We start from the raw sequence: 25,222 nt of genomic DNA on the forward strand, positions 1-25,222 counted from the left end.
GAGAAAATGACTATTACAACCCTTGTTCGTACCATTCTCTTCATCTTACTAGGGCATACACCTGCACACTTTCCATAGAAATAACACCACAAACACACACACATACACAGAGTTCAGAGTTCATACCATTGTCAGTAGTCGTGATGAAATTAACAATACAAACACCTTCACATTCACAATTGTATCCCACATGGGCTCTAAGATACGACCCCGTCGAAATCACCAAACACATCAAACCCAAAACCTCTCTTAAATCCTTAGCTCTATCAAGCTCCTTGAATACCTCCTTCAACTTCAGCCATGAATATCAAGAGGAAGAAAAGTTAAAACCCACCAACCTCAACGACAAAAATCCAAAAAATTTCAATCTCCCTGTTGTGATACGCCACTCGGGCACGGTTTCAAGGTGCTTTTGGGATGGGAAGGAGTTGAAATTGGTCTCTGTTGATGGTAGTAATGCGTTTTCTTTGTGGGATTTTTCTCTTGATTATGAAGATGGGATGAGGAAATTGGGTAGGGTGTGTGGGGCTGCTGTAAGGAATTTTTTTCTACCAAGGGAAGTGGGCGGGAATTATTTGGAGTATGTGAAATGGAAGTTCTTGCATAGAGTTTTCAGCTCCGCTCTTCAGGTTCTTGCTACTCAGGTACTGACTTTTATATGTTTCTTCTTCGCTCGGTTTGGGGTTAAAACTTCTGGTAACGCGCAGTAACAAAGTTCAAGTTTTTGGATTAAGTTTGGGTAAATTTACAAGAACATTGAACGCCGCCATGGGTGACTCTTAAGGTTCAGCCAGTTTTATTATAAAAATGGTGCAACTGAATGTGCTAGAGTTTATTCAATAAGGATATCTGGATTGAGACTTAATCCTGCTCTTCATGTTCTCGCAACGCCAGTTCATACTTTGTACACTTCTGCATTAAAGCTTCTAGATTTTCAAGTTGTTGGATTCATTTGATGATTTTCTCACAATAATTGTATCAACTGTTTGGTGATTATTGTTGCTTTATAATTTCTTCTATCAGTAGTTGATGGGTAACTTTTTATCCTTGGATTAAATAAGAATCCTGTTTTCAACTTAAACGATTCGCCCTTCCTTGTTGTTTGCTGGAATTATTTTGAGATTAGTCAATTATATACATAAGATTTGTGCATGTGTTTTCATGTTGGCACTGTTGAGGTTAGGATTACTAACTGATTCTTCTAATCCCTTTATGTTTTCAAATTTTTCTCAGTAAACTAAGCATGAGCTCTGATGTTTGAATTGTCATATTAGGCAATGTTTCGGGCAATAGGAATTGGCTATTCTCGTTCACTCCCATCAGCTGCTGCCCTGAATTGGGTTTTGAAGGATGGGCTTGGGCGGCTGAGCAGGTGCATCTACACTGCTAGCCTTGCTTCATCTTTTGATACCAATCTCAAGGTACTTCTGGCCCTCCAGAAGAGGTGGCAACACCTATCTGGTTGAAATTGATTGGTAATTATATAGTCCTACTTCTTTACTTTCTCAAACCAAGTACTGGTGAATAACGAATTTTCTCAACTGGAACTGCTATAAAATTCCTGCTTCCTTCAACATAAATTCTTTAAGAATTTCTTTCTTTCACTTGAATATTTTTAATTTCTTATGAGGAAATGCTGACATTTTTGTTTGTCGATTGAAGAGAGTTAGGTTTGCAACCTCTGTTCTGTTCAGTTTGAGCATCGGAGTTGAGTTGTTGACTCCTGTCTTTCCCAAATACTTTCTGCTTCTTGCCACAATAGCCAACATTGCCAAGCAAATAAGCCTTGCTTGCTACTTAGCAACTGGTGTAAGTTTCAGCATATCTGCATTCTATGTTATAGAGACTAGTTTTCTATGATACTTCATTAGTTAGAACTATCTAGAAAATCGAATGGGTGAACATTCAATATTTAGATCCCTACGCTTCCTTGAAACTATCATGGCATTTACCTAATCAAAACAAGTACCTGATTTAGTTGCTTCAGTTAGTGAAATTTTGGAAACTTGAGTATGCCAACCATTTTCTTTCCTGCAAAATTTGTGACAACCAGTTCCGTACATGGTGATGGAAAATTCAATTTATCATGTTGCCAGTCTGCTGTTCACAGAAGCTTTGCCATCGCGGATAATCTTGGTGAAGTGTCTGCAAAGGCCCAGGTGTGAGATTATGTGAAATATTCAAGTATTATAACAAATATCTTGAACTAATTCTTGGTTTATGTTTCAGATACAAACAGTCTGCTTTGACAATGTCGGTCTTCTGCTTGCTGCTACCTTCAACATTTTGTTTAGAAACAATCAAAGGTTTCTGCTCCTGTCCTGACATTCACAACTATTGCCACTGTCCTTGCATTCTCCATTACTGTCTATGATTGTAAATACATATGCAGCTTCTCTCTGAAAATGAATTCTTACTGCATATCCTTGTACATAAACATGCAATTATTGTCGTAATTGTTGATTCTGCAATCATTTTGCTGTAATGGATTATATGAACTGTGATGATTGGTTGGAGCATGAAATGATTAAAATTAGGATTTTATTTTCTGGTAAAATAGGCTTATGGATTATTAAGCTTGCTTTATGATTTCTGACTTCTCTGTGGTGTGAAAGGTTATTGGCAGCTCTACCATTTGTTGTGTATCCAATCTTCTCTGCTATTGACCTTTTTGGGATTTATCAAGGGCTAAAACATGTTCATCTGCAAACATTAACTAAGGTTAGTCCTTTATATTGCAGGAAGTTCCATCCCCAATTTTGTTTAAAACTCCATGTCTTGTGAGTTCTCATAGTTTACTTAATATTTCCACATTTTGTGCAATGCATACATGTATTGCCAATTTTAGACAGCCATCTACAAAAGGGTATGCTGATTTATATATAGTCCTTCTTGCTGTAATATCCTAATCATTTTATTAGGATAGCAGTTTGGTTTGTGGTTATTACTTCGTGGCTTTCAGTTCACTACCTTAATTATATTACCTTTTCAACTTTCAACCTCTGCAGTGATCCTCTGGTACACGAGATCACGATCTATGCCACATCATTCTAGCATGATATAGTAATAACAAACTTGTCACTTTACATCTTTATTTCCAAAGTGGAAAAGAAGTGTCTTAACCTCGTCTATGATATGTATTGCTATTAAGCACCAATCAACCACCTCTTTTTTACACTTTCTTGTCCAGGATAGGCTTGAGTTAATAATAAACATCTGGATTCAGCAAGGATGCATCCCATCACCAGCTGAAGTGAGTAAAAGGGAAGATATTAATTTTTTATGGAGTAAAGGTAAGGCTTTCGTCCCGCTTTTGATCCACAGTGAATATGAATTTTCCCTTTGAACTGCCTTACCATTAGATACAACTCCTAAGTGAGTTTTGGATTAGGCAGGGAGCTGCTGCCCATTAGAATTGGTTGCTTGATTCCCAAGAGAAAAATTCCAAAGCTATCTTTGATGACGTTGAAATCTTTAAAAGATGATGATTTCTACTTCATTTGCATGGAGAGCTCCAATAGTGGATCCGGAATAAGGGATGTACGTGTTTCGATAATGCTTTTATGCTGTCATGTTTCATTGTAATTGAATTTCTCGTCATTCTGCCATCAGTTTTAGTTCACCTCTTCTCATGCTACATTTTTGGCCCAATTGCAGCACGGAATCCTTCTCTGTCTTCGGGAAGGAGCCAGAACTTCAGATGTTATCACGGGTTTATTGCAGGTGAATCGTCTTTCTACTATCTATCAATCTTGTTCTCTTGAAAGCAAGAAAGTTATCTAGTGTCATGCTTGGAAATGAAAAATGAAGTAAGAAATTTTCCACTAAATAAAATTTAGAGATAATAATTACATAGATGTCCTAGAAATTCAGGAATATTACAAAAAAGTTTCCTTCGTTTTTGAAGATTTCGCTGATGACCCCTGCAGTTATATCTTTATTACAGATTCCTTTCTGCCCATCAAATATTCAAAGTAAAAACATGTTAGCAAAAGGGCGCAAGATAATTTTTCAAAACTGAAGTCTTTTTTAATATACCTAAATGTCAAGAGATGTCAGTGTCATACCCGTAAAACTTACCCTAATAAAATACACAACCGTTGAATGTTCGAGACTCTTGTGCTTTCTTGGCTTATACCTAAGATTTGTGATGATTTTGTGAAACTCCTAGGCATGTTACATTCGCAACGGCCTCCTACTTGATAAGAGCAGTTGGGATAAGGCTTTAGAAGCTTGCGACGACTCAGGTTCTCTTCTAAGGGAATGGTTTACATTGATGGAAGAAAGCAAGAAATCTGCAACAATCGATCTTGGTCTGTTTATTGACAAGATGTCGGGATTGGGGTGGGTGTGCAGAAACATTCTTTTGAGCTCACAAGAGCAAGCACGATATAATTTTGTGGCTGACTGAGGTCAGTATGTTTTCTAGTGTTTTGCTATCATAGTTTCTTACACAGGCAACTGAAGCCAGTGTTGGTAGAAAAGTTTTCAGCTGTTCAAAAATCTTATTTGATTGAAAAAAATAAAGTTTCCTCCAAAAGGAGAGCGATGGTGTTCTTGTTCCGCTGTCTCATGTAGAGACTCATTCTTGTAATTTATTTCTTAGGCCTCAGGACAAGAAATGTTCAGAAATCTTGCTAACTGCATGTTCAACTGATCTCACCTACTGCAAAATGATGGTTAAATGAATGGAGTTTTTCTATTTCAAACCAAATCTTCGTAGTATCTGTTACGGTAATTTTAGACACCATGAGACACCAACTACTCAGGTAATACCCAATGGGTTCAATATTATATACGTTGATATCAGCAGCATTTCACTTTATAATCCACTTGGAACAGTACCACAATGCTGAATGATATAAAAATTTATCTAATATCAGTATAGAGTTTCAAGAATCAGGAATTCAAAGAATATTTATGTACTGCAAATCCAAATCTTCCTTTCCTATTGACCGAGTTCAAGCATATCATATACCTACTAAGTTAATCATATATGGATTAGTATATGACGATGGACTGGCAAACTGATTTCTTGCCAATTCCCATGCACAATTCCTCTTTACTACTTGCACCATCGGGGCTCATCCTATTACTATCTTGAGCGGGGAAGCTCTGGACCAAAGAGAAACCCGCCCATGCGTTGTATCTACCTGCTGATGCTGATGCTGATGCTGCTGCGCTGGTGGTGGTCCTGTTGGCGGCGCCTGTTCCGCCACCCTCCATATCTTCACCGACTTGTCGGTGCTGCCGCTATACACAATATACTGCCTATCATCTCCTTGCCAATGGGCTTCCTTCTCTTCCACAGCCAAGCATTTCACAGGCCCACGGTGGCCAATCAGGACGGACAAACTGACATGTTCTCCTCCTTCCTTTCTCCACACACAGATATTATTATCAGCCGATCCACTTAGAACTAAATTCCCCACCGTGGCTAAGCACAAAACTGCAAGCTTGTGGCCCCTTAAAACTCCACCGTGCGACAGAAACTTGTCGTCGCGTTCCCAGAAGTTAACTTGCCCGTCTGACGACCCACAATACAAAACTGTAGCAGAAGGGTTGATGGCCAGAGCTGTTACAGCACATTCTTGCTTTAACAACGTTTGTGAAAGGATATGCTTTGTGCCCTTTTCTTCTATTTGTCTTTGCCACACTTTGACACTTCCGTCGGCCGAGCCGGTGAACACCAGTCCGTCAAAGCCAGTAACGATCGAATTTACGGCATCATCGTGTGAGTTGATAGATTCCAGGCACTTGGAATCGGAGATTCTCCAGACTTTAAACGTCCTATCCCAAGAAGCTGAGTATAACAGGGATTTGTCCTCGCTCAAGCTGAGACTCGAAATTGCATCTGTGTGTTTGATCCAAATCGCGTTGCGATGCTTCTTCACCTCAACATAGTGGCTGGGATTCAACGAGCTTTTTACCTTAGCTTTGAAAGTTGGCAATGAGCCTATGCGCTTGTGAAGGCTTGGGTCTTTCCGCGACACTTTCCAGATCCGAATTTTTCCATCCTGATGTCCGGAGAATATCAACTCATCGGCGATTACAATGGCCTTAACCAACCCGGAATTAGATTTGAAGCTGGAGAATTCTTTCTGGTTCTTCCACACCCTGATGTTCCTGCTCTCTGACCCCGTGTACAGCAAATCCCCGGAAGCTGCCAACGAATAAATGTGGCCTTCTTCACGCACAAGGGACCCCACCAAGCCCGTGTAAGAATAGGATTCCGGCAATACCTCAGAGGACCATGGGGATTGCGACAATGGCGTAGAGGGTAGGTCCACCGATGGGATCGAAAGCGACCTAGGCGATTGGTCCAACGGTGAGGACGAGTACGTGGAGCTAGTCACTGAGGTGCGCGGCGTCGACTGCCGATCGCGGCTGCCGGGGCTGTTCTCCGACGTGTTGCTGAAGCGGAAGGAGTCATCGCCGTCGGACTGCAATATGCTGCCCAATGTTTGTCTCCTCAGGGCGTCGGAATCTGCCAGCATCATGTTATGATAGCCGGTGCCTGAATTCTTCATCAGTTGGATGATCAGGAATCTGGTTTATTCTATGCTGATGAGATAATGAAGAAAGGATTATCGAATCAAGAGAGAGATTGAATTCCAAGACAACGAAAGGGAATGAACGGGGAAGAGAGAAAGCGAGAGAGAGAGAGAGAGAGAAGAGAGGACGAACCGATGAAAGGATGGCTGATATAGATAGTTTTCCTCATGTAAACAAAGGTATTAAGATATTGAGCACGAGACACAGTTGCTATGCAGATTGCGGAAGTAATCAATATTCAACATGGGTGTTTAATTTGAAAAAATATACCCCTTCACCAAAATATGTATCATGCTGACATGACATCATTCACACCGTTTAATATTTTTTTCCGTAATTAAGACAAATATGAATATTTATCTATGTGCTAACGAGTAGAATGCTTGATCTCAAATAAGATTTTCTATTTCAAATCATGGTCCATCTTTTACTTTATTTAACATAAATACATTCAAACAAAATTTCTATACACGTGATATTTATATATTAAATAGGTCGGAAGATGTAACAAGATTTGAAATAGAAAATCCAATTTAATTTTCTATTACTGACTTTCTTTATCGTGGTATTGACTTTCTCCTTTTAATACAATTTCTTATCAATATATATATATATATATGTATAAATTTTGTTCTGCGCCTTGAAAGGAGACAAAAGCAATAAATATAAAACAAGAGAAAGTTATATGTTGTATGGAATTAATAATTCATCTTAGTTCGAATATGCTCGTACTGGGCGGATCATTTTGAAGAGGAAAGTGTCAAAAGATGAGGTTGTCTAAACAATGGAGCATGTGAACCTTACGTTGGCGTGGAAAAAGCATGCGGGTCTTGAACAAGATCACACTTTTATCCTGTGCGCGTACACGGACAATGAGACAACGTTGAACTTTTCAACCTGATTGAGTCATAAATTCCTACTCAGCTTGAGACTGAATCTTACTTGTGTGGATAATCTTATTCGTTGTTGGCTGAAGACAATCTCCCGGCGAATGGTTTCCGCAACTCCCCTTGTTTTCCATACACCTTTTCTCTATACAAAGTTTATAATTTGGAAATTCTTAATTGGTTTCTAAATCTACTGCGTGTTATAATTTCAGCCCTTAATTCACATGAATTCACCATATTCTTTTGGATGAAATTGCGATTCTGTCAATCATTTCATTACGAAAGAAGTTCCATCAGGAACAGAGGCAAGTCAAAAGTCAATTAGACTTCTATATATCACATGTTCAAGAATGTGACATAAAGCATGCACTTGGTGTCTCCTCTCTGGATGATAAATTTAATGAGGCAAAACAAAAACTACAATGGTAATCCAACAGAACATCATATGAATTATCGGATGAACTATGTCAGGAAGAGAATATACGACAGCATGCAAGAGCAGACAAGAAAATCATCAGGGGGACATGCTACTTTTATCCCAGATTATATCATCAGTCGGAAGCGAAGTCATCCCAAAAGGATTGTATCAATGCAAAGTTAGATTAAGAACAAGGAAGAAATTCCAGAGAAGGCATCCTCATATACGCTAAGTTATTGTAGAACATACAAGACGTATATAATGGTTTATATCTCATTCAAATGCCACTAAATTTCTAAAACTTCAACCAAGGTAAAGATTTAAGAGCCAACAAATGCAACTAGTCGTATCAAAATGAGATTGTGAGTATTTCAAGTAGTCCATTGCAATTTCCCTCCAGTCTTACTTTAACAAGCCAGATGTTGACAGGAGGCGGAGTGCTTGGTTTGAATTGTTCAAAACTGCAGAAGATCTCGGAACCTGCATTTTTCTTCTCTTCAAAAATTCCAGTGAATTTTGCACACACTGAGGAGGTGGTATGTCCTTCAAGATAACAGGTTCTAACCTGTCAATGAAACAGAAACATGTTGAGGTTTAGTTTATAAGACAATTCTAATTTCAAAACCGGTACAGACATCAATGAGTCTCATGTGCATGAGAGAGAGAGAGAGAGAGATGAATTAACCCTGATTTTTTTGACTTTCTCTTTTTTGTAGCAGGCTTCTTCTCAACTTTCTCGTCCTCGGAGTCCGATGTGAAAACTTTTCTGCAGATGAAGCGCCTCTATGTTAAGAGCTCCCTCCATTGTAACAACATGATGCTGGTGTGTACAAACATGCACAATGCAAGAAAGGATGCCATACAAAGTAATTAACCATACTTCTCACGTTCTGCAAGAATTTTGACAATTTCATCTGGTAGCATTCCTTTGTTAGCCTGAGACTCTTCATGTGTTTCAGTTGCTTCTTCATCTATTCTGCTTTCTTCTTTCGGCAAAGACCTTGCCGTCAACTTTTGTGCCCACTTCCTCCGACGTTCTTTCTCCTCACGAACTACCCTAAAAGGTGTGTATTCTGTGTTACACACTATGTGGGATCTCAACAATATCCGACGTAAAGTGTAGTTGGCAACCAAAAGTAGCAGACAACATTTTATGGAAAATCAGGCATTGGTTCTTTTCTGAAATAGATGCCGAATTCCCAAATCGAAAACTCCAAAGTTGTTAAACATCTTCAGGCTTCAAACAGTTTAAATTACATATAACGACAACCACAGATGCCAAGAATCAATCACAAACAACAATCATTCTCCAGTCTAAATTAATAATCCTAGAAACTTCCCACCAGCAATAAAACCACATATATCCCATACTTACCAGGGTAAAAATGAAAAAATTCAAGCTCAATGTACACGAACAGAGTTGATTATGCAACACATCATAAACCTACTATCAAAAGCAGTACCTCTCCATTTTGATCAAACAAACAATAAAAATAAAATCCACACCTGGCCTTATTTTCTCTTTGGACTTTTCCTATCTCTTCATCTTGTTGCATACCCTGAAAATTTTAGAACCGCAATCCAATTTTTTCAAATATATATATATAAAAAAAATTGTTTCGCAGCTGAGAATTGAGCAAACCTCTTGGAAAGTGACCTCCTCGGGAGCATCGGACTCACTGTCCACTTCTCTGTCAGACGAACCCATTCTGAAATTGGTAAAAGCCTTCGCCTTCGGGTTCAATTGATATCCGAACAAAGAATTTCAGGGTTTTAGGGTTAGGGCTTTTCTATTCATAGAAGTATGGTTAAATACGTTTCACGCCCCTAAAAGTATCCCATCTCCATCAACTACCCCTTAAATTAAAGAAATCTTCACTTGAGCCCACACCACTCCCCCACCCCCCGAAAAAATAATAATAATTTTGAGATAATCTTTAAAAATAACGAAAAATACCTTGACCAAATTATAAATTCATTAAGTACAAAATAATTCTCTTATTTAATTTGTACCCTCTATAGGAAAACATATCAATATATTTGACTTCAAATTTTATTCAATTATATTATTAATAAATTAATAAGAACTTATAAATTAATTAAGTACAAGATAATTCTTCTAAATTTGACTGTATAAGTATCTGTATTGAAGTTTTGTACACATATTGATAACATCTGATGCGTACTAAAAATTAGGCCACACCAAAGGGTCGAAGGATTTTTAAGAAAATCTTAAAATTATCGAAGGACTAGTCCTGCAAAATAAATATTAGCACTCCTATGCTTAAGTCAGTAACGGATTAAAGAAGAAAAAAAACTTGAAATAAAGTGAGAATAATCGTAAGACATGATGTGAGAGTGATAATATTCATGGAGCTTAAAATACCTCAAAAATCGAGAGATAATAGTGCAAGAAAATAAGAGTTTGAGAATAAGTGTAATGTTGTTTGATGTTACCAGAAATCTATACAAGACCTCTATTTATAGGCTTGTATAGAGTCGGATATGAAATCAAATACTGAGTTCTATACGTCATTGGAGAGCTATTTGAGTTGGCTATACACTCAACAAACTGTTGATAATTTGGATAAGTATCGGTTGAGATATGTGAGTTGGACAAAATCCTGTCAAATCGCTTATTTTTTCAGGAATTAGTTACTCATGGACTTTTCAGTTCATTTATACTCGATTTACTTGGAGCCACCTGAAGATATTTTAGAGTGATGTATATAAAAGTGTTGGCAAGCTACATTACGTGTCCTCCCAACTGTATGATGACGTGTCTGGCTGATATGAGCTTATTTCTTGGGCCTACTAATCCAGCAAGGCAGTAGGTGGACCTGTGGGCTTTCGCCCTGCTAGTGGACTTTAGCCGTCCTGCTAGAGGGTCAGTTGGGCTCTTATTCGGTTGGGCTAATATACCTAGCTTGTAGGTTTGATCCAATACTTTTAAGGGGCATCAATATCAATGATAGTAAGTTTGGATTAATATAAATTTATAAATTTCTTACCTGTGTTTGTGTCATTACACGGGATGTAATTTTAATGATATAAAAAATTGTTAGTATCCATCAAGTTTGCTGTTTTTTATGCCTAATTGTCAAGTGAGGTAATCTGACAATGAATTAATGAGATAATTACTTTTTCAATAGTAATTCTAAATAATCTTTTAACTTAATCTTGGGTCCAACATGCTAGGCCTGTTAATGAGTGGGTAATCTAAACCCAAAACTATTGCGATAGTTATTACCTCAATTCGATATCTAATAGTTTTATATTAGACCTGGACTCAGCTCATACCTATTAAGATAATTGTTTTGAAAATTGGTAGAGAGCATATTCCCTAAATACCATGGGAATTGGTATGGATAAAATTTTAATATGCTAAAATGTATTTTTATTGGTTAATTTAAAATTATGGAGTAATTATCGACGACGTGGTTGAATAAAATTTGAAGTCGAATTGTTTGACATATTTTACTATAGAGGCATTAAAGTGAATATATCATATTATTAATAAACAAGAATATTTTTGTTCAATTAGATTTAATTTAGAGGAATTATCTCAAAAATAAAAATAGGTGAAGGCATTAATTTAAAAGTATAATTGATGAGGATGACATAGTTTAAGGATGTAACTTGTATTTATTAATGCTAAAAGTATGAATGTGCTTAAAGGTTTTTTTTTAAATACTTTTTAATTCACCAAAATTATCCTCATAATTATGTTAGTTTTAGTGGCATTTATGTACATTAATAATATTATTATCTAAAACTTAATTTTGATAATATCTTAAATTAATAAATATATCAATTGAAAATAATAAACTCAGACAATCTTGTAATAAAGTAATATAAAAGTTGATTGACCTCATGATATTATTATCATGAATAATCAATTCTGTACTGAGTCAATGCAGAAGTGGATCTCATCTCCATATTCCACAATATATATTATTTAGTATTTTTAAATTTTAAATTTATTGAAGTGATAAGATTTTTTTTTTAATTTTTCTTGAAAAATCAATATATATATACACACACGAACAACTTCTAGAATGATTTGTTTTAAAAGGGCCTACATACATATAAATATAATGTTAAAAGCAGAGTACACAAAGTATTGAAAGCACCGTGAAATTAAAAAATTAAAAAAAAATTCAAAATATTTTATATTTAAATTCCTAATAAATATATATTTATCTTATATTAATACATTATTATAAATGGAGAAAAAAATTAATATTAAAAAATTAAAAACTGCACCTCACATGCAATACATGTGTATATTACTAGTGTATTAAGACTATGTTCAAGTGATTAAACCAAATATCCTAAGATATCCGATTTTATAACTCATTTACTTGCAAATATTATGGCCCACTATTAATCCACAAGTCTGTTATAGGTCTTAATAAATGCCTGATATGAATCACACTCAATCTAGTCGGATATATTCCCTCGAGGCTTATATGCATGGGCTCAGAACTCAAATTCCAAATCGTCCTTACGTATAATGGGATGGTAATATTGGAAATTGATAAATTATCACTTATTTTATTCCAAATAAATACTACAAATAAGTCTAAAAATAGTCTAATTCCAAATTATATCGATACAAGTAAATAAAATATATAATATTATAATTTTATTTCATTCCATATTTAATTCATCATTAATTTAATTTCATCATTCAAAGTAAACCAGCCCTAAAAGGTTACTTGTAGATTTGCTCCAAAATAGATAGATTGTTGGACCTATAGGGATTGCATGATTCATTGACTTTCAAATAAATTTTGAAATTAGGGCAGATGGCCTCCAGTTGGGTAACCTCAGGTAAGCTGTCAAATGGGCATTGGAGTGAGGCTTCAAGTAGGTAAAACTCAACTAGGCACTCAAGTGGGCGTGATAACATTAGCTGGATGGTCTCCAATTGGACCATTAGGTGAACTGTTTTCAATTGGGCTTTTAGGTGAGTCCAAGGTTGATAAGTGAGCACTGAGCAGGCCAGCTATTGAGCTGCCATTCCTTGCAATTTTATTGAGTCAATGGCTTTTTGAGCCTTGGAAAAAGACTAGACAGTGGAGAAATGATGGAATAGTCCGTTTGTATGAATGGGTATTCTCAATGGAATCAGTGTTTTTTAGACCTAATTTATACCAAGTATATGTGTGTAAATGAGTTCACAATATCCCTTCAATTCCATTCACAGATTATTCCCATCGGATAATCATACAATTAAAGTATCCTCGTTTTCAAGTCCAAACGAAAAGATTATAATAGATAAAGAGTACTAGGTAAACCCCAGTAACAGTCTTTATGTTCTGAAATTAATATGATCGTTCCAAATTATTAAAAATAGAGTAGGTTCAAAATCCCGAGTGGGCTATTGGAGTACTTATACTATAATTGATTGATTGGACTTATAACATGTAATATTGAATTCCATAAATCTAGAATGAATTTTAAAACTTATGTATGTGATGATATCAATTGAGTCGACTTAAATCGAATTAAAACACGCGAATATTTGAATTTTGGATTGTCCTGTCATTTCTTCATTAGTGGGGCATTTTTTTTAATAATATTTCTTGGGGGCTCATATCTAGATATGGCAACGGGGCCCCGAGACCCGCCCCGGTTCATTTCACCCCACTCCGCTCCCCGCCTTGACCCGCCCCACCAAATCAAAATGGAAATAAAGAAATATAATTGTAAATTATCAATATTTTTTTGTACTCCTTCCATTTTTTAGATACAAGAAATTAATATTCTTCCATGATTTAACTAAATTATTAATTTTCTCATCAAGTAATTTCATTTTACGATTATCAAGTAATATCATTTTACGATTTATAATGAATTATATTATACAAAGAATACATTCAATTAATATTTTATTTTTTAATAAATAATATTTATTTAGATTTAAATACCTTAATATAGTTTTCAATCTAAAAAGAATTATATAAGACAACAAATACGTTCATCTAAATACTTAATTTTCTTATCAAAGTAATATCATTTTATGATTTATAATGAATTATATATTACAAAGAGTACGTTCAACTAATATTTTATTTTTTTAGAAATAATAGCAATTTAGATTTAAATACCTTAATATAGTTATTAATTTGAAATGAATTGTATAAGACAACAAATACGTTCATCTAAATAATTAATTTTCTTATCCAGTAATATCATTTTATGATTTATAATGAATTATATATTACAAAGAGTACGTTCAACTAATATTTTATTTTTTTAATAAATAATATCAGTTTAGATTTAAATATCTTAATAAATTTTGAGATAATGACGCTACCCTCCCCTAAATTAAGTTTTGTGTAATTACACGTAAACCCCCTATGATTTGGAAAATTACATCTAGCACCCCCGATATTTGCTTCCATCTAACAAATAAGTTATTCGTTAGTCAAAATTCACTGAATTTATTGATATAACAAAAAAAAAAAATTAATGTGTTGGTATTTACCCTTGATTAACTTAAAACTGACTTATTGCAGGTTAAATAATTTTTTTTGGACTAAACTACCCTTATAACGGTGAAGATATACCTCCTTACATGCATTAACGCGTGAAGACATATTAGGGTAAATTTATTTTACCTGCTATAAGTCAATCGGGTAAATGTATATATATTTTTTCTTTCAATTTTTAGGTTAACATCAGCAAATTTGATTAACTTTGACCAATGAAGAGACTTATTTGTTAGACGGAAACAAACTTCAGGAGTGCTAGATGTAATTTTTCAAACCACAGTGGATCTATGTGTAATTATATCAAACCTTAGAGGAGGAAAGTATAATTATCCCTATAATTTTTAATTTAAAATGAATTATATAAGACAAAAAAATATGTTCATCTACTCATCTAAATTATTAATTTCTTATCAACTAATATTTTATTTTTTGTCTTTCTTATATTATATGTTAAAAATAGATATTAAAAAATACAAAATCTATTACCCAGAATGGGATCGGGACAAGTTCAGAGCGGATTCAGGACAAGACCTGTATTCCCAATCCCGCCCCAAACAGGGTGGGTTCGAGTCGGAGTCCCAAATTTACCAGGCCAATTGCCATTTCTACTCATATCAAAGATGTAATACCAAAATTTACATATATATATATATATATATATAAAACTATTTTATTGCAAGGTGGCATGATCCCACACAATTTCTTGGTCTCTTACAAGATATGTATGGAGTTGGGGTCTTGAAAATTCATATATTTTGCGTGTTTGAACATGACCGCTGATCCTTAGTGGAAAAACAATGTGCTACTTTTGATTATGTCAAGTGAACACTTGTCAACAAATTCTGCTTTTGTCCTCAAACTCATTCAATTTTCTTTTCGACCCCTTTTTTTACTCCATAACGTTGGACTCAACCAGATTTAGGCTGCCATGACGTGTGGAGACATTGACTACGATGTAGATAACAAAAATATACCAATTATTTGGTCTAAAATTATATTTTTAAGTAGACTATAATTTTACTAAATGAAGTCCATAGCTATATATATATGTATATATTATTTATTTTCTATATATTACATCATATCAATAAAAAATGAAGCTAATCATTAAACATTAATAATTTTATATATATAGTTTATTACTGATCGTGGTGGATGGTCGTGCAGGTACGCTGTCGCTCAACTTAGCTGTTGATTCGTTCTTTGTGACAAACAACCTACGACACAATGATCAGCCACTAAAGAGCATCCTGATGAAAACACTTTGACAATCAAGTCATTTGAGGCGGATGACAGAATCAATAGGTCACGAACTATTAATACAACGACAGAATCAAAGAATAATATTACGGACAAATTTATAGTTGTCGTCAAATCATTCAGCCAATATTTGGAATATCTAGATATGCGTCACGTATACATACATTAATGGTGGTCTTCACGTTTTGCTGGGATTGGGTGAGTCGATCACTTCAATCCAAACATGCTTGAGAAACATGCAGATCCTCCAGGACATCTGGCAATAAAACCTTGTACTAAGGATAAAGGAGTTCTTTACCTAAATATTTACATTGACTACCAATTATTTAGTATAAAATTAAATAAACGCAAGACATTTGATCGTTTTCAAATGAAAATACTTGAATTTTGATCCTCAACTTAGTGATTTTATATATTTTTTGCAAACGTAATTGATTATAGCTATGGTTAATTATAATTTCATTTATTTCGAGTTGAGCCCCAATTTTTTTTTTTTTAATGAGTTTGAAATTTAAATACTAGAATTGATGATATAAAGTTGTTGACCCATCACACGTTGCTTAGATGGAACAACTCCATATTGTTCAACCACAAACGTCAATAACCTAACATTGCATTGGGATAAAACTATAATTGAAATTTCAATGCAATTCTAATAAAAATAAATCTCTATAAATGAATAAAATAGTGAAAAATAAACTTAAATGTTACTTATTATTTTTTTGAATAATTTAAAAGAAAATTCTCCGTCAACTTCTATTATTTATAAGTATATTAAAAATAGTTCATTAAATCTGAAAAATATGCCTAATACATAGTTGTACCACGTAACACGCTATCCACAGTGTTTGAAATTGTCTGATTACGGACATGACACTTAGCCAGTGGGTGTTTGAAAAAAATATGCATTTAAAAAATAATTAATTTTTTTAAAAAATGACAACTCATAAGTAATTAAAATGCAAAAATTGGAAGTAATAGTTATAATAATAATAAAAAAAAGAGTAGGCGTGGAAATGTTTGCTGAAAAAATATATATATTATCAGTTTATTTGTGAAATTATCTAATTATTGTAAATAAATTTTGGGATATTTTCAAAATATATAAAAATTAGTTTTCGATAAAAGAACTTCAACTTGTTTGTAGAAATGCATTAAGCTGCAATAAATACCTTATCACCAAATTACAACTGTTAGCTTAATTTAAGAAAGTTTCAAATATTTTTATTTAGCTTAATTTAAAAGAAGCATTATCAGAAATTGTATTTTCAAGTACATTCAATTATCTTGAATTAAGCTATATACTAAAAATTTTGATTTTATTTAATTTATAATAAATCAATTCAAAGTAACTATAAACTTTTTATTTAATTATTTTAATTATATCAATAAATTTTAATTAATAAAAAATTTACTTCTTATATAAAAATAAAAATATTAAAAATATAATTTTTTAAATTAATAAAATTATAATTATGTCAAATTTAATGAAAGCATGTTATAATCATTCGTACCAATAATAATAAATACTTAGGCCTGGAGGTCCACTTTTGGCGCAAGCGTCAAGGCAGTGTGGTGGGTTTGTGTCTAACTAGTTGATTTCGACTCAGTCAAACTATACTTCAATTTCCAATTTTGACCCGATACATCCAATTTTTTACTCAACCAATAAATAATACCTTTGGAGAAAAAAAATTAAAAACTCAAGCAATTAATTCCCCTTAATATTATTTTTTTTCTTTTTATTTTTATTCAACCTGATGAGTTATTTTTATTATTAATTTTTAGTTTATATTAGCCCATAAGATCAATAAAGAACAGAAAAAAAAGGTCATATGAGCTATATCTTTTTATTTTCGTCAGGTTGATGGTAATATTGTATTAACGAGTATTTATAAGTGTTTTTTTTTAAGTGAATTGTGATTTTTATGCGCTGTTGATGATATGAGTTAAAAATATTTAATTTTTTATATGTTATCAAAAAATAAAATATAAATAAATAAAAGGGTAATTCAAATTGCTAAAGTTTTAAATAAAATATGAAAAAATAGGTGAGGGTAGAAAGGTCATTTGAAGCACTGTGGGCAGATAGCAAGTGCGCCAGATAAACCTCCTCTGCTTCCCGGAATTCCACACACCCGCACATTTTCTTCTTCTTTCTCTCTCAGCGCCACCTCCGTTTTATCAATTCAAAATACTGTATTGGCAGCAGCAGAAGAAGTACGAGGGCGGTTGAAACGCATAATGTTCAGAGCGACAGAGCGATTACAAGAAGCATTAACAAGCATTTAATTTTCTCCCAACCAACATCAACTGCACCATTTATTTCCACCATTAATACTCTCTTCACAAGTCAACCTTCATCATATTGCTGTCCTGTTCCTGTTATTCTTCACCCCCTTGTTCTCATTTCTGTTTTTTCCTCTCGCAGCATGCTAATGAAGTAGTGATTTTTCGCTTTCATTTCGCGCACTATGATCCTACTTTTTCGCCAATTAATCGTTCCTTCACTTTTATCAGTTTTAGCTCTGACATCTCTTGCACAGAACTTTAGTTCAGCTGGCTGCGATCAATTTTGTGGTACATCCCGCGTCCCCTATCCGTTTGGGTTCTCTGATGGATGTAAAATCAAGTTGAATTGTAGCAGCGACTCTGGGAGTGGGACCATCAAGATTAATGATTTTCTTGTCGAGAATGTGACTTCTGATCAGATTTTGATAAGGGTTCCTCCGAAATGCAACCGTCGGATTGAAGAATTGTCCGGGCTTTTCGGCGCGAACTTCGCGCCCACGTGGCGTAACGGGATTCTGTTAGAGAACTGCAGCGCGCGCGTGAATGACTGTGTGATTCCGAGCCGATTGGTCAGGTCTCGAATCGGGTTCAATTGCAATTCCGGGGAAGGGACTGATTACTATAATGTTAGTTGTTATTCAGTTGGGCTTGATGATGTGTCTGAGTTTTTGGATTTCGGGAAGGTAACGGCAAAAGGGAATTGCAGTATTCTGTTTTCGTCGATTATGGTGGATTCCAATGATAGTGGTAATAGTTTAAGCGGGAGCCCTCCCATCTCACTGGATTTTCAGACGGCTGAGCTGGGGTGGTGGGTTGATGGGGGGTGTGATTGTGATCCCAGCGCGAGGTGTACGCGGGTAACACATGGAGGGAAGATGGGATATCGTTGTAAGTGTAACAAAGGGTATGCCGGAGATGGTTTCGCCGGAGGGAAACGTTGCCGGAAAGGTCAGTTAATTTTCTTCATGTACCAATATTTGATTTCATTTTAGTCTTTCTCGTTTTGGAATAAGAAAATTTATATATATATAAATTTATGTTTAATTTCTTGATCGTATTATATGGAGTATTTCTTTTGGTCGATTTTGACTTTGGGGAATAGTTGAATTTGACCAATGTGAACTGCATGAAATAGTTGCTTCCTGTTTGAAGCATGATGCTGAGCAGATGCAAAGAAGGACTAGTCAGGTTTCCATTTTATGAACTCTTTTAATGCTCGTTAGGCTGTGTGTTGCTTGGGTCAAATAATGAAAGGAACTCCTGGTTGCTGGTAGTTTTGATCTGCTGAAATTTCGACCTTAATATCGGAACTCTTCTTAGCCTTTATATGGATAAAGTTGAAGAGGTTCATCTGTGTTAATGGTTGAAAAATAATGTACCCTTTTACTGGGTAAAAATACTTAAAAGTCTTGTATAGATAAGGTAGAATGAACGAGTGATCGACTATTGGGAGGCAGTATGTTTTCAAGTCAGTGACAGGTGAGAGGGTGACTGGTCTAAAGCTTCCTTCCTTGAGTTGCAAAATTGACAGAGTGGCATTTGATGAAAAATGACGTGTTGGGAGATTTATTCGGGTAAAGTTATTGCCCCTGATCCTAATGAAGTTTGAAAATGAATGGCTTCCAGAAAAATGAAAAGGAAAAGGAAACAAAGAAAGGGGAAAAAGTATAAAAGAAGTTGATTGCGGCCTCGCTGATGATATCTATGAGCTAAATACTATTTGCTAATGAGGATTGCAATTTATATTAAAATCTTGATATTTGCCACTTGCTAATTGGATAATCACAAAAGTCAAATTTTACTACTAAATTCATTATATAATTACAAATATGATAAGGAGCACATGGTTACTCGAGAGATTTGAAAGGTTTCAGATTTTCGGTATAGGAAAGTCAGAGGAAAGAAAGGATATGGAGTGCAACTATCTCAAATTTTGGTCAAATTTGGTAGCTAAACAAACATGGGATTAACCATTGACTGATTCTTCTTCAGTTTCTTGAAACTTGGCTTTAGAAGATGGGTTACTGATATTGTGGGTACGCAATTGTAAGACAAGCCAACAAGCAAATCTTTGGAAATATATTGCTTAGAGGATTTTGCATTAGTCAGACAGCTGGAAGAATAATCTAGGATTATACATGAAGAATCTCAGTGTGCAAATTGTGATAGGTGTTTTTTGGATGAAATCAGAGGAGCTTAAATGATTTTGTGCTTCAAGTATGTTCCTTGTGTGAAAATAAAAAAGATGACGTGTTCAGATTAACAGAAGACCTTCTCCTGAGACTGAAAATGTGGCTTATAATAGATATATATACTGACCAGGAAATTTGCCGTAGTTGCTTATTCTTCAGACATTTCTTTCAGAAGGAAAAGCATCTTCTGATTAAGGGAATGATTTTGTGTTTTTGGACTTAAATTTGGGCTTAATAGGAAAACCTTTCGATTTAGTTGATAATAAGTGAAGTGAGAGTTGTTTCTGTTGATATGCTGCTTTAGCCTTTAGACTAGGAAACATATTTCTAGTCTTTTCTCAGCATGCAATGAAGAATCCCTCATCATCCAAGTATTTGACTCATTTAAGTTGAATCCGTATTTACTTATCTGATAGAGTTAACAGTAAGAAGACCTTAAAATTGCAGCTTCAGTATTTCTAAAATATAATTTACATCAGCTAACTACTTCTGCTCTGTTGATTTTTCATGTATCAGTTTCTGACTGCAGTGCTGGAGGGTTCATGTCAGGTCGATGTCGTGGATCTACGTTAGGCATTCTAATTGGAGGTACTTCTTCCCCTCATTTGGATATGCATTCTTAATTGTCTCCTAATCTTCGTAAGTTCCATCTCCAGTAGTTTAGAAGTATTAGCTTATGGGGGCTTTAGCCTAATACATGGAGTATACTTGATTTATTCATATGGCATTCCGCATGGAATAATGATCGGGAAATTCATGATAATTGAAAGTACATCAACTTCATCAAATTTGTAGGGATTATTGCTGGAGTCTTATTAGTGGCTGTTCTAGCTGTCATCTGGTACTGTGTAAAAAGACGTGGTGCAACTTTGAAAAGCAGATTGAGCGCCAAGCATCTGATCAGTGAAGCAGCAGGCAGCTCCAATATACCCTTCTATCCTTACAAAGAAATCGAGAGAGCAACAAATGGCTTTTCTGAGAAACAACAGCTGGGAACGGGTGCCTATGGTACAGTTTATGCAGGGAAGCTCCACAACGATGAGTGGGTAGCAATCAAGAAAATCAGATATCGGGATCATGACAGTATTGAACAAGTGATGAATGAGATCAAGCTTCTATCCTCCGTTAGTCATCCAAATTTGGTCCGTCTTTTGGGATGTTGCATTGAGAATGGTGAACAGATTCTTGTTTATGAATATATGCCAAACGGCACTCTATCTCACCATTTGCAAAGAGAAGGGGGTTCAGTACTTCCATGGACAATCCGTCTGACCATTGCTGCCGAAACGGCTCATGCAATTGCTCACCTTCACTCAGCAACGAATCCTCCAATATACCATAGAGACATCAAATCTAGTAACATTCTCCTAGACTACAATTTCCATTCAAAAGTAGCAGATTTTGGTCTTTCTAGGTTTGGCATGACTGATGACTCCCATGTCTCCACAGCACCACAAGGAACTCCTGGCTATGTTGACCCTCAATATCATCAGAACTTCCACCTTTCAGATAAAAGTGATGTTTACAGTTTTGGGGTGGTCCTTGTGGAAATAATCACAGCAAAAAAAGTAGTTGATTTCTCTCGACCCCACAGTGAGATCAATTTGGCTGCCCTCGCAATCGACAGGATAGGAAAAGGTCGTGTTGATGAGATAATAGATCCATTTCTAGAGCCAAATAGAGATGCTTGGACCTTATCATCTGTCCACAAAGTGGCTGAGCTGGCTTTTAGATGCCTTGCTTTTCACAGGGACATGAGACCTTCGATGATGGAAGTGGCCGATGAGCTAGAGCAGATCAGGCTGAGTGGTTGGGCACCATTGGATGAGAATATACTCATGGGATCATCAGTGGCCTCTTCTTGTTCATCACCATACCAGGGAAGTGAAAAATCTTTGAACACTTCGACAACTAGGAAGGCCGGTGCAGGAAGTCGGCGGTTGATTGTGCCACAGCGGGCAGTGACTGCCGTGCCTACAACAGAAGAGAAGAAGGATAGTTCGCCAGTTTCTGTACAGGATGCTTGGTTGAGTGAACAGAGCTCACCATCAACCAACAGCTTATTGGGTAATGTAGCACGGTAACCAAGTATCATCTTTTTAACCTTTTTGTGTATACTTTGTAAGCTTGTCATGGATGCTAGAGAGGGCAAGTCTATAATTTTCTGGTATTTCATATAGTGTGAATAGAAAAGAAAAAAGAAACAAGTTAAGCATTTTATTTCTGCTGCCAACATGAAACAGAGTATGAAAATGTTCCCCTGAAGATACAAGACTTGATCTCTGCAGCAACACAGAAGGTGGGATTCTTGTCCTTGATATGGTCGCCCGAAGAGCCTCCGACCTTTAGCTTGCTTGCTGGGAACTTAAAATAACTGTTCTACGACCCTTGAGGTTCATACACGATATTTGAAAATATTTTCACATCAAATAAGTCACCTCTCTGCAGATCCAATAACATAAATAAATAATGATTCAGCCTCTATGGGTATAGCTGAACTCCAATAGTACACACCTGATGATCACCATGTATAACCTATTCTACTGTCAATATTTCCTAACCATGACTTCTAGGATCAACAACTCGGTGAACTTTGCGGGATTCAGCGCTTGAATACTCTCCCACAACCCGAGCATGGGGTACAGTTGCTTCTCCCTGGGCAAGGGCATCAATGTTTTCAAGCAGGTATTGTCTTGGAAGGCGTCCAACGACATTCCCCTCCTCATTACCATCTTTGTCCAGGAATGCAAAATGGGGGATACCCTCAACACCAAATTCATCAAGCTCTTGTTCCCACTTTGTGTTATCAACATTCAACATAACAAAATTTACTCTGTCCCTGAATAGCAGATTATGGTATTTCAGAGCACAAAAGATATAGTAACCTATAATGCATCACAAAGCGACAACCACGAGGGACACTACGAAGGAAAACTTTTCTCGGGGTCAACTTGATGAAAACAAAACATATATACTTGACTAGGTCGAATCACAAGCTAACTAGTGTATCCTGTCTATGCCATCAAAACATTTGAACACCGAGCATTCTGATTGATTATTCAACTCACAAGAACATAAATTTATGAAGTCGATAAGAATTAATATGCTATTATTTAAAGATCAAGTTACAAAAGCCACTCAATCTGCTGTTTATATATCTTGTGTTTCTTCCTTACTTTTGAAGAGAAAAACATGTCGGGATCATTAGAATGGTCATAGTTTATACTACAAAAACCAGCACTTCACACAGCAATATTCTTTTATGTAGATAGTTGGTTTTAAACTGATTAGGCTAGAAAAGAGATGGAAAATAAAACATCAATCAGTAACATACAGATATATATAAGTCACGCTTAAGTAATAGGAGTCCTAAGATGATTACTTGTATTGCTGCTCCACTTTGTAGACATCCGGAGCCAATTCCCGACATACTTCACACCAATCCGCATAGAACTCCACCACAGTGGGTTTGCCATTCGAAAGAGCCTAAAGATAGAATGTGAAAGGGAGAAAAAAGAAGACTTGAAAACCGAGGTATCAGATATGCAGTACATAATCGCTACCATGAGAGGTCAGCTTAAGCAAAGAAAAAGAGGTAAACAAAACCCTGCCCCGGAAAGCCCAAGTTGCTCATGACATTTGAATCACCCAAAAAAGCCTGGTCTAAAGTCACTAATCTTAGGCAATTAAAGAATTTCCACAACATAGACAATCTCAAGATTGCACAAAATAGGACAATGAGGAAATCAATTAAGAAGTTTCATATCGGCACAAGTCAAAATGATACCAATTTTTTGTTCACTTTTCCAAGGAATAATACTTAACAGTTGTCAAGTTTAATTTTTGCACCATCTAACCCAAAGATAATAATACTCCATTCTTTTCGGAAAGTAGATGGATAAAACCTCCTCGTACGGCAATGCTGCAGCAGAGAGGTCCTTCAAGGATACTCCCCCCAATTCCAATCGTCCGGACAAGAACAGTCCAACTGCGGCAGCGGTAGAAACCACTGCGATTCGCCTATTGAAATTTTTGTCAGGATACTCCGGAAATCCAGCACCGGTGGATGAAGTTGTTTCTATTGTGGCGGCGCTGGATGCGTTTCCATCAATCTCGGATTCAAGCTCCACAGCCCGTTTTTCCTGCACAAGTTGCTCTCAATATCAACAGCCAAACAGAAAAAAAGAAAATCACCACTCAATCTAGAATTTTTACTTAAAAAGAGAAAAGAGCAAAGAACCGAGTACCTCTGTTGCAGCGGAGTCAACTGAATCGGGATTGGTTTGGCAGAAAATTCTGTGATGTCCGTGATGTTTATTCTGAAAATAGGAGAAATTCACGAGGCGAGGCTGTTGTTGATTATATTGGAGAGAAGAAGGGCGGAATGTGGAGAGGCCGACGGCGGTAGATGTTGAAACCAACCGAGCCATGGCGGAGCAGTGGAGGCGCGGCCTTTGTTTTGTAGTTCTTTGTGGTACAAAATGGTCAAAGGTTCTTTATAGTTGCCGTGTACGTATACCTACGTTTACGGTATTTTCAGATATTCTTTTAAGCAACCAAATATGAAATAAAAACATCAATATTTAATATTTGCAATGCAATTATATGATTACTCTTTTGTGTGGAAAATTGGTTAGAATTTGGAAAATGTGTAATATATAAATATAACCTTGTAAATATATAGCTTGATCCGTGTATGTTTAGTCAATCAAACTATATCTCATCACTCAAACTTAGATTTAATATACAAGTTGTAATGGTGAAAAATCTTTTAAAATTTAGCATTATTACGAATATTTTATTTAAAATAGTATTAATACCGAATGACTATCCACCATGGATCGTCTATGGTTACAGCATCTTAATAGGGATTGTGTTCTTTGCTCCAAGGGGACACTGGAAACTCACCAACACTTGCTATTTTCGTACCCTTACTCAAAACAGTGTATTAGAATCTTACGCAGGGAGGTCCGATTTTCATGGACAAATAGAGGATGGATGATTGCTGCACGAAAGTGGAGGGACAAGCATGTGGTTAATGCAACCTATCGCAACCTTTTAGCATCTCTAGTATATCATATTTGGCAGGAGCGCAATAGGAGGAAATTTCAGTAA

The 25,222-nt window shown here is 35.7% G+C and overlaps 5 protein-coding genes across 7 annotated transcripts; 2 read left to right on the forward strand and 3 right to left on the reverse strand.

Annotated features, from left to right (window-relative positions):
* Positions 27 to 4,508, forward strand: LOC105167469 (protein root UVB sensitive 4). 2 transcript variants are annotated; one of them, XM_011087213.2, is made up of 10 exons: positions 27 to 644; positions 1,275 to 1,421; positions 1,663 to 1,809; positions 2,097 to 2,159; positions 2,230 to 2,306; positions 2,616 to 2,721; positions 3,191 to 3,293; positions 3,392 to 3,540; positions 3,658 to 3,723; positions 4,172 to 4,508. In XM_011087213.2, the coding sequence occupies exons 1-10, from the start codon at positions 144 to 146 to the stop codon at positions 4,409 to 4,411; spliced, it is 1,599 nt and encodes a 532-aa protein (XP_011085515.1). In that variant the 5' UTR covers positions 27 to 143; the 3' UTR covers positions 4,412 to 4,508. The 2 variants fall into 2 exon arrangements, with proteins under 2 accessions (XP_011085515.1, XP_020551737.1); XM_020696078.1 differs by lacking the exon at positions 1,663 to 1,809.
* Positions 4,652 to 6,806, reverse strand: LOC105167472 (protein JINGUBANG). The gene has a single exon (XM_011087217.2). It carries the CDS (start codon positions 6,528 to 6,530, stop codon positions 5,085 to 5,087), a length of 1,446 nt encoding a protein of 481 aa, XP_011085519.1. The 5' UTR covers positions 6,531 to 6,806; the 3' UTR covers positions 4,652 to 5,084.
* LOC105167473 lies at positions 7,996 to 9,673 on the reverse strand. Its single transcript, XM_011087218.2, has 5 exons — positions 9,503 to 9,673; positions 9,367 to 9,419; positions 8,741 to 8,917; positions 8,546 to 8,626; positions 7,996 to 8,425 (listed from the first exon to the last, which is right to left on the reverse strand). Exons 1-5 carry the CDS (start codon positions 9,566 to 9,568, stop codon positions 8,263 to 8,265), a joined length of 540 nt encoding a protein of 179 aa, XP_011085520.1. The 5' UTR covers positions 9,569 to 9,673; the 3' UTR covers positions 7,996 to 8,262.
* LOC105167474 (wall-associated receptor kinase-like 14) lies at positions 17,732 to 22,325 on the forward strand. Its single transcript, XM_011087219.2, has 3 exons — positions 17,732 to 18,863; positions 20,624 to 20,695; positions 20,903 to 22,325. Exons 1-3 carry the CDS (start codon positions 18,098 to 18,100, stop codon positions 22,189 to 22,191), a joined length of 2,127 nt encoding a protein of 708 aa, XP_011085521.1. The 5' UTR covers positions 17,732 to 18,097; the 3' UTR covers positions 22,192 to 22,325.
* LOC105167475 (thioredoxin-like protein HCF164, chloroplastic) lies at positions 22,306 to 24,699 on the reverse strand. 2 transcript variants are annotated; one of them, XM_011087220.2, is made up of 4 exons: positions 24,355 to 24,699; positions 23,965 to 24,249; positions 23,490 to 23,593; positions 22,306 to 22,946 (listed from the first exon to the last, which is right to left on the reverse strand). In XM_011087220.2, exons 1-4 carry the CDS (start codon positions 24,535 to 24,537, stop codon positions 22,664 to 22,666), a joined length of 855 nt encoding a protein of 284 aa, XP_011085522.1. In that variant the 5' UTR covers positions 24,538 to 24,699; the 3' UTR covers positions 22,306 to 22,663. The 2 variants fall into 2 exon arrangements, with proteins under 2 accessions (XP_011085522.1, XP_011085523.1); XM_011087221.2 differs by having other exon boundaries at positions 24,013 to 24,249; positions 24,355 to 24,692.

The sequence above is a fragment of the Sesamum indicum genome, linkage group LG8, assembly GCF_000512975.1.
Source record: "Sesamum indicum cultivar Zhongzhi No. 13 linkage group LG8, S_indicum_v1.0, whole genome shotgun sequence".
In the NCBI taxonomy this organism is placed as follows: domain Eukaryota; kingdom Viridiplantae; phylum Streptophyta; class Magnoliopsida; order Lamiales; family Pedaliaceae; genus Sesamum; species Sesamum indicum.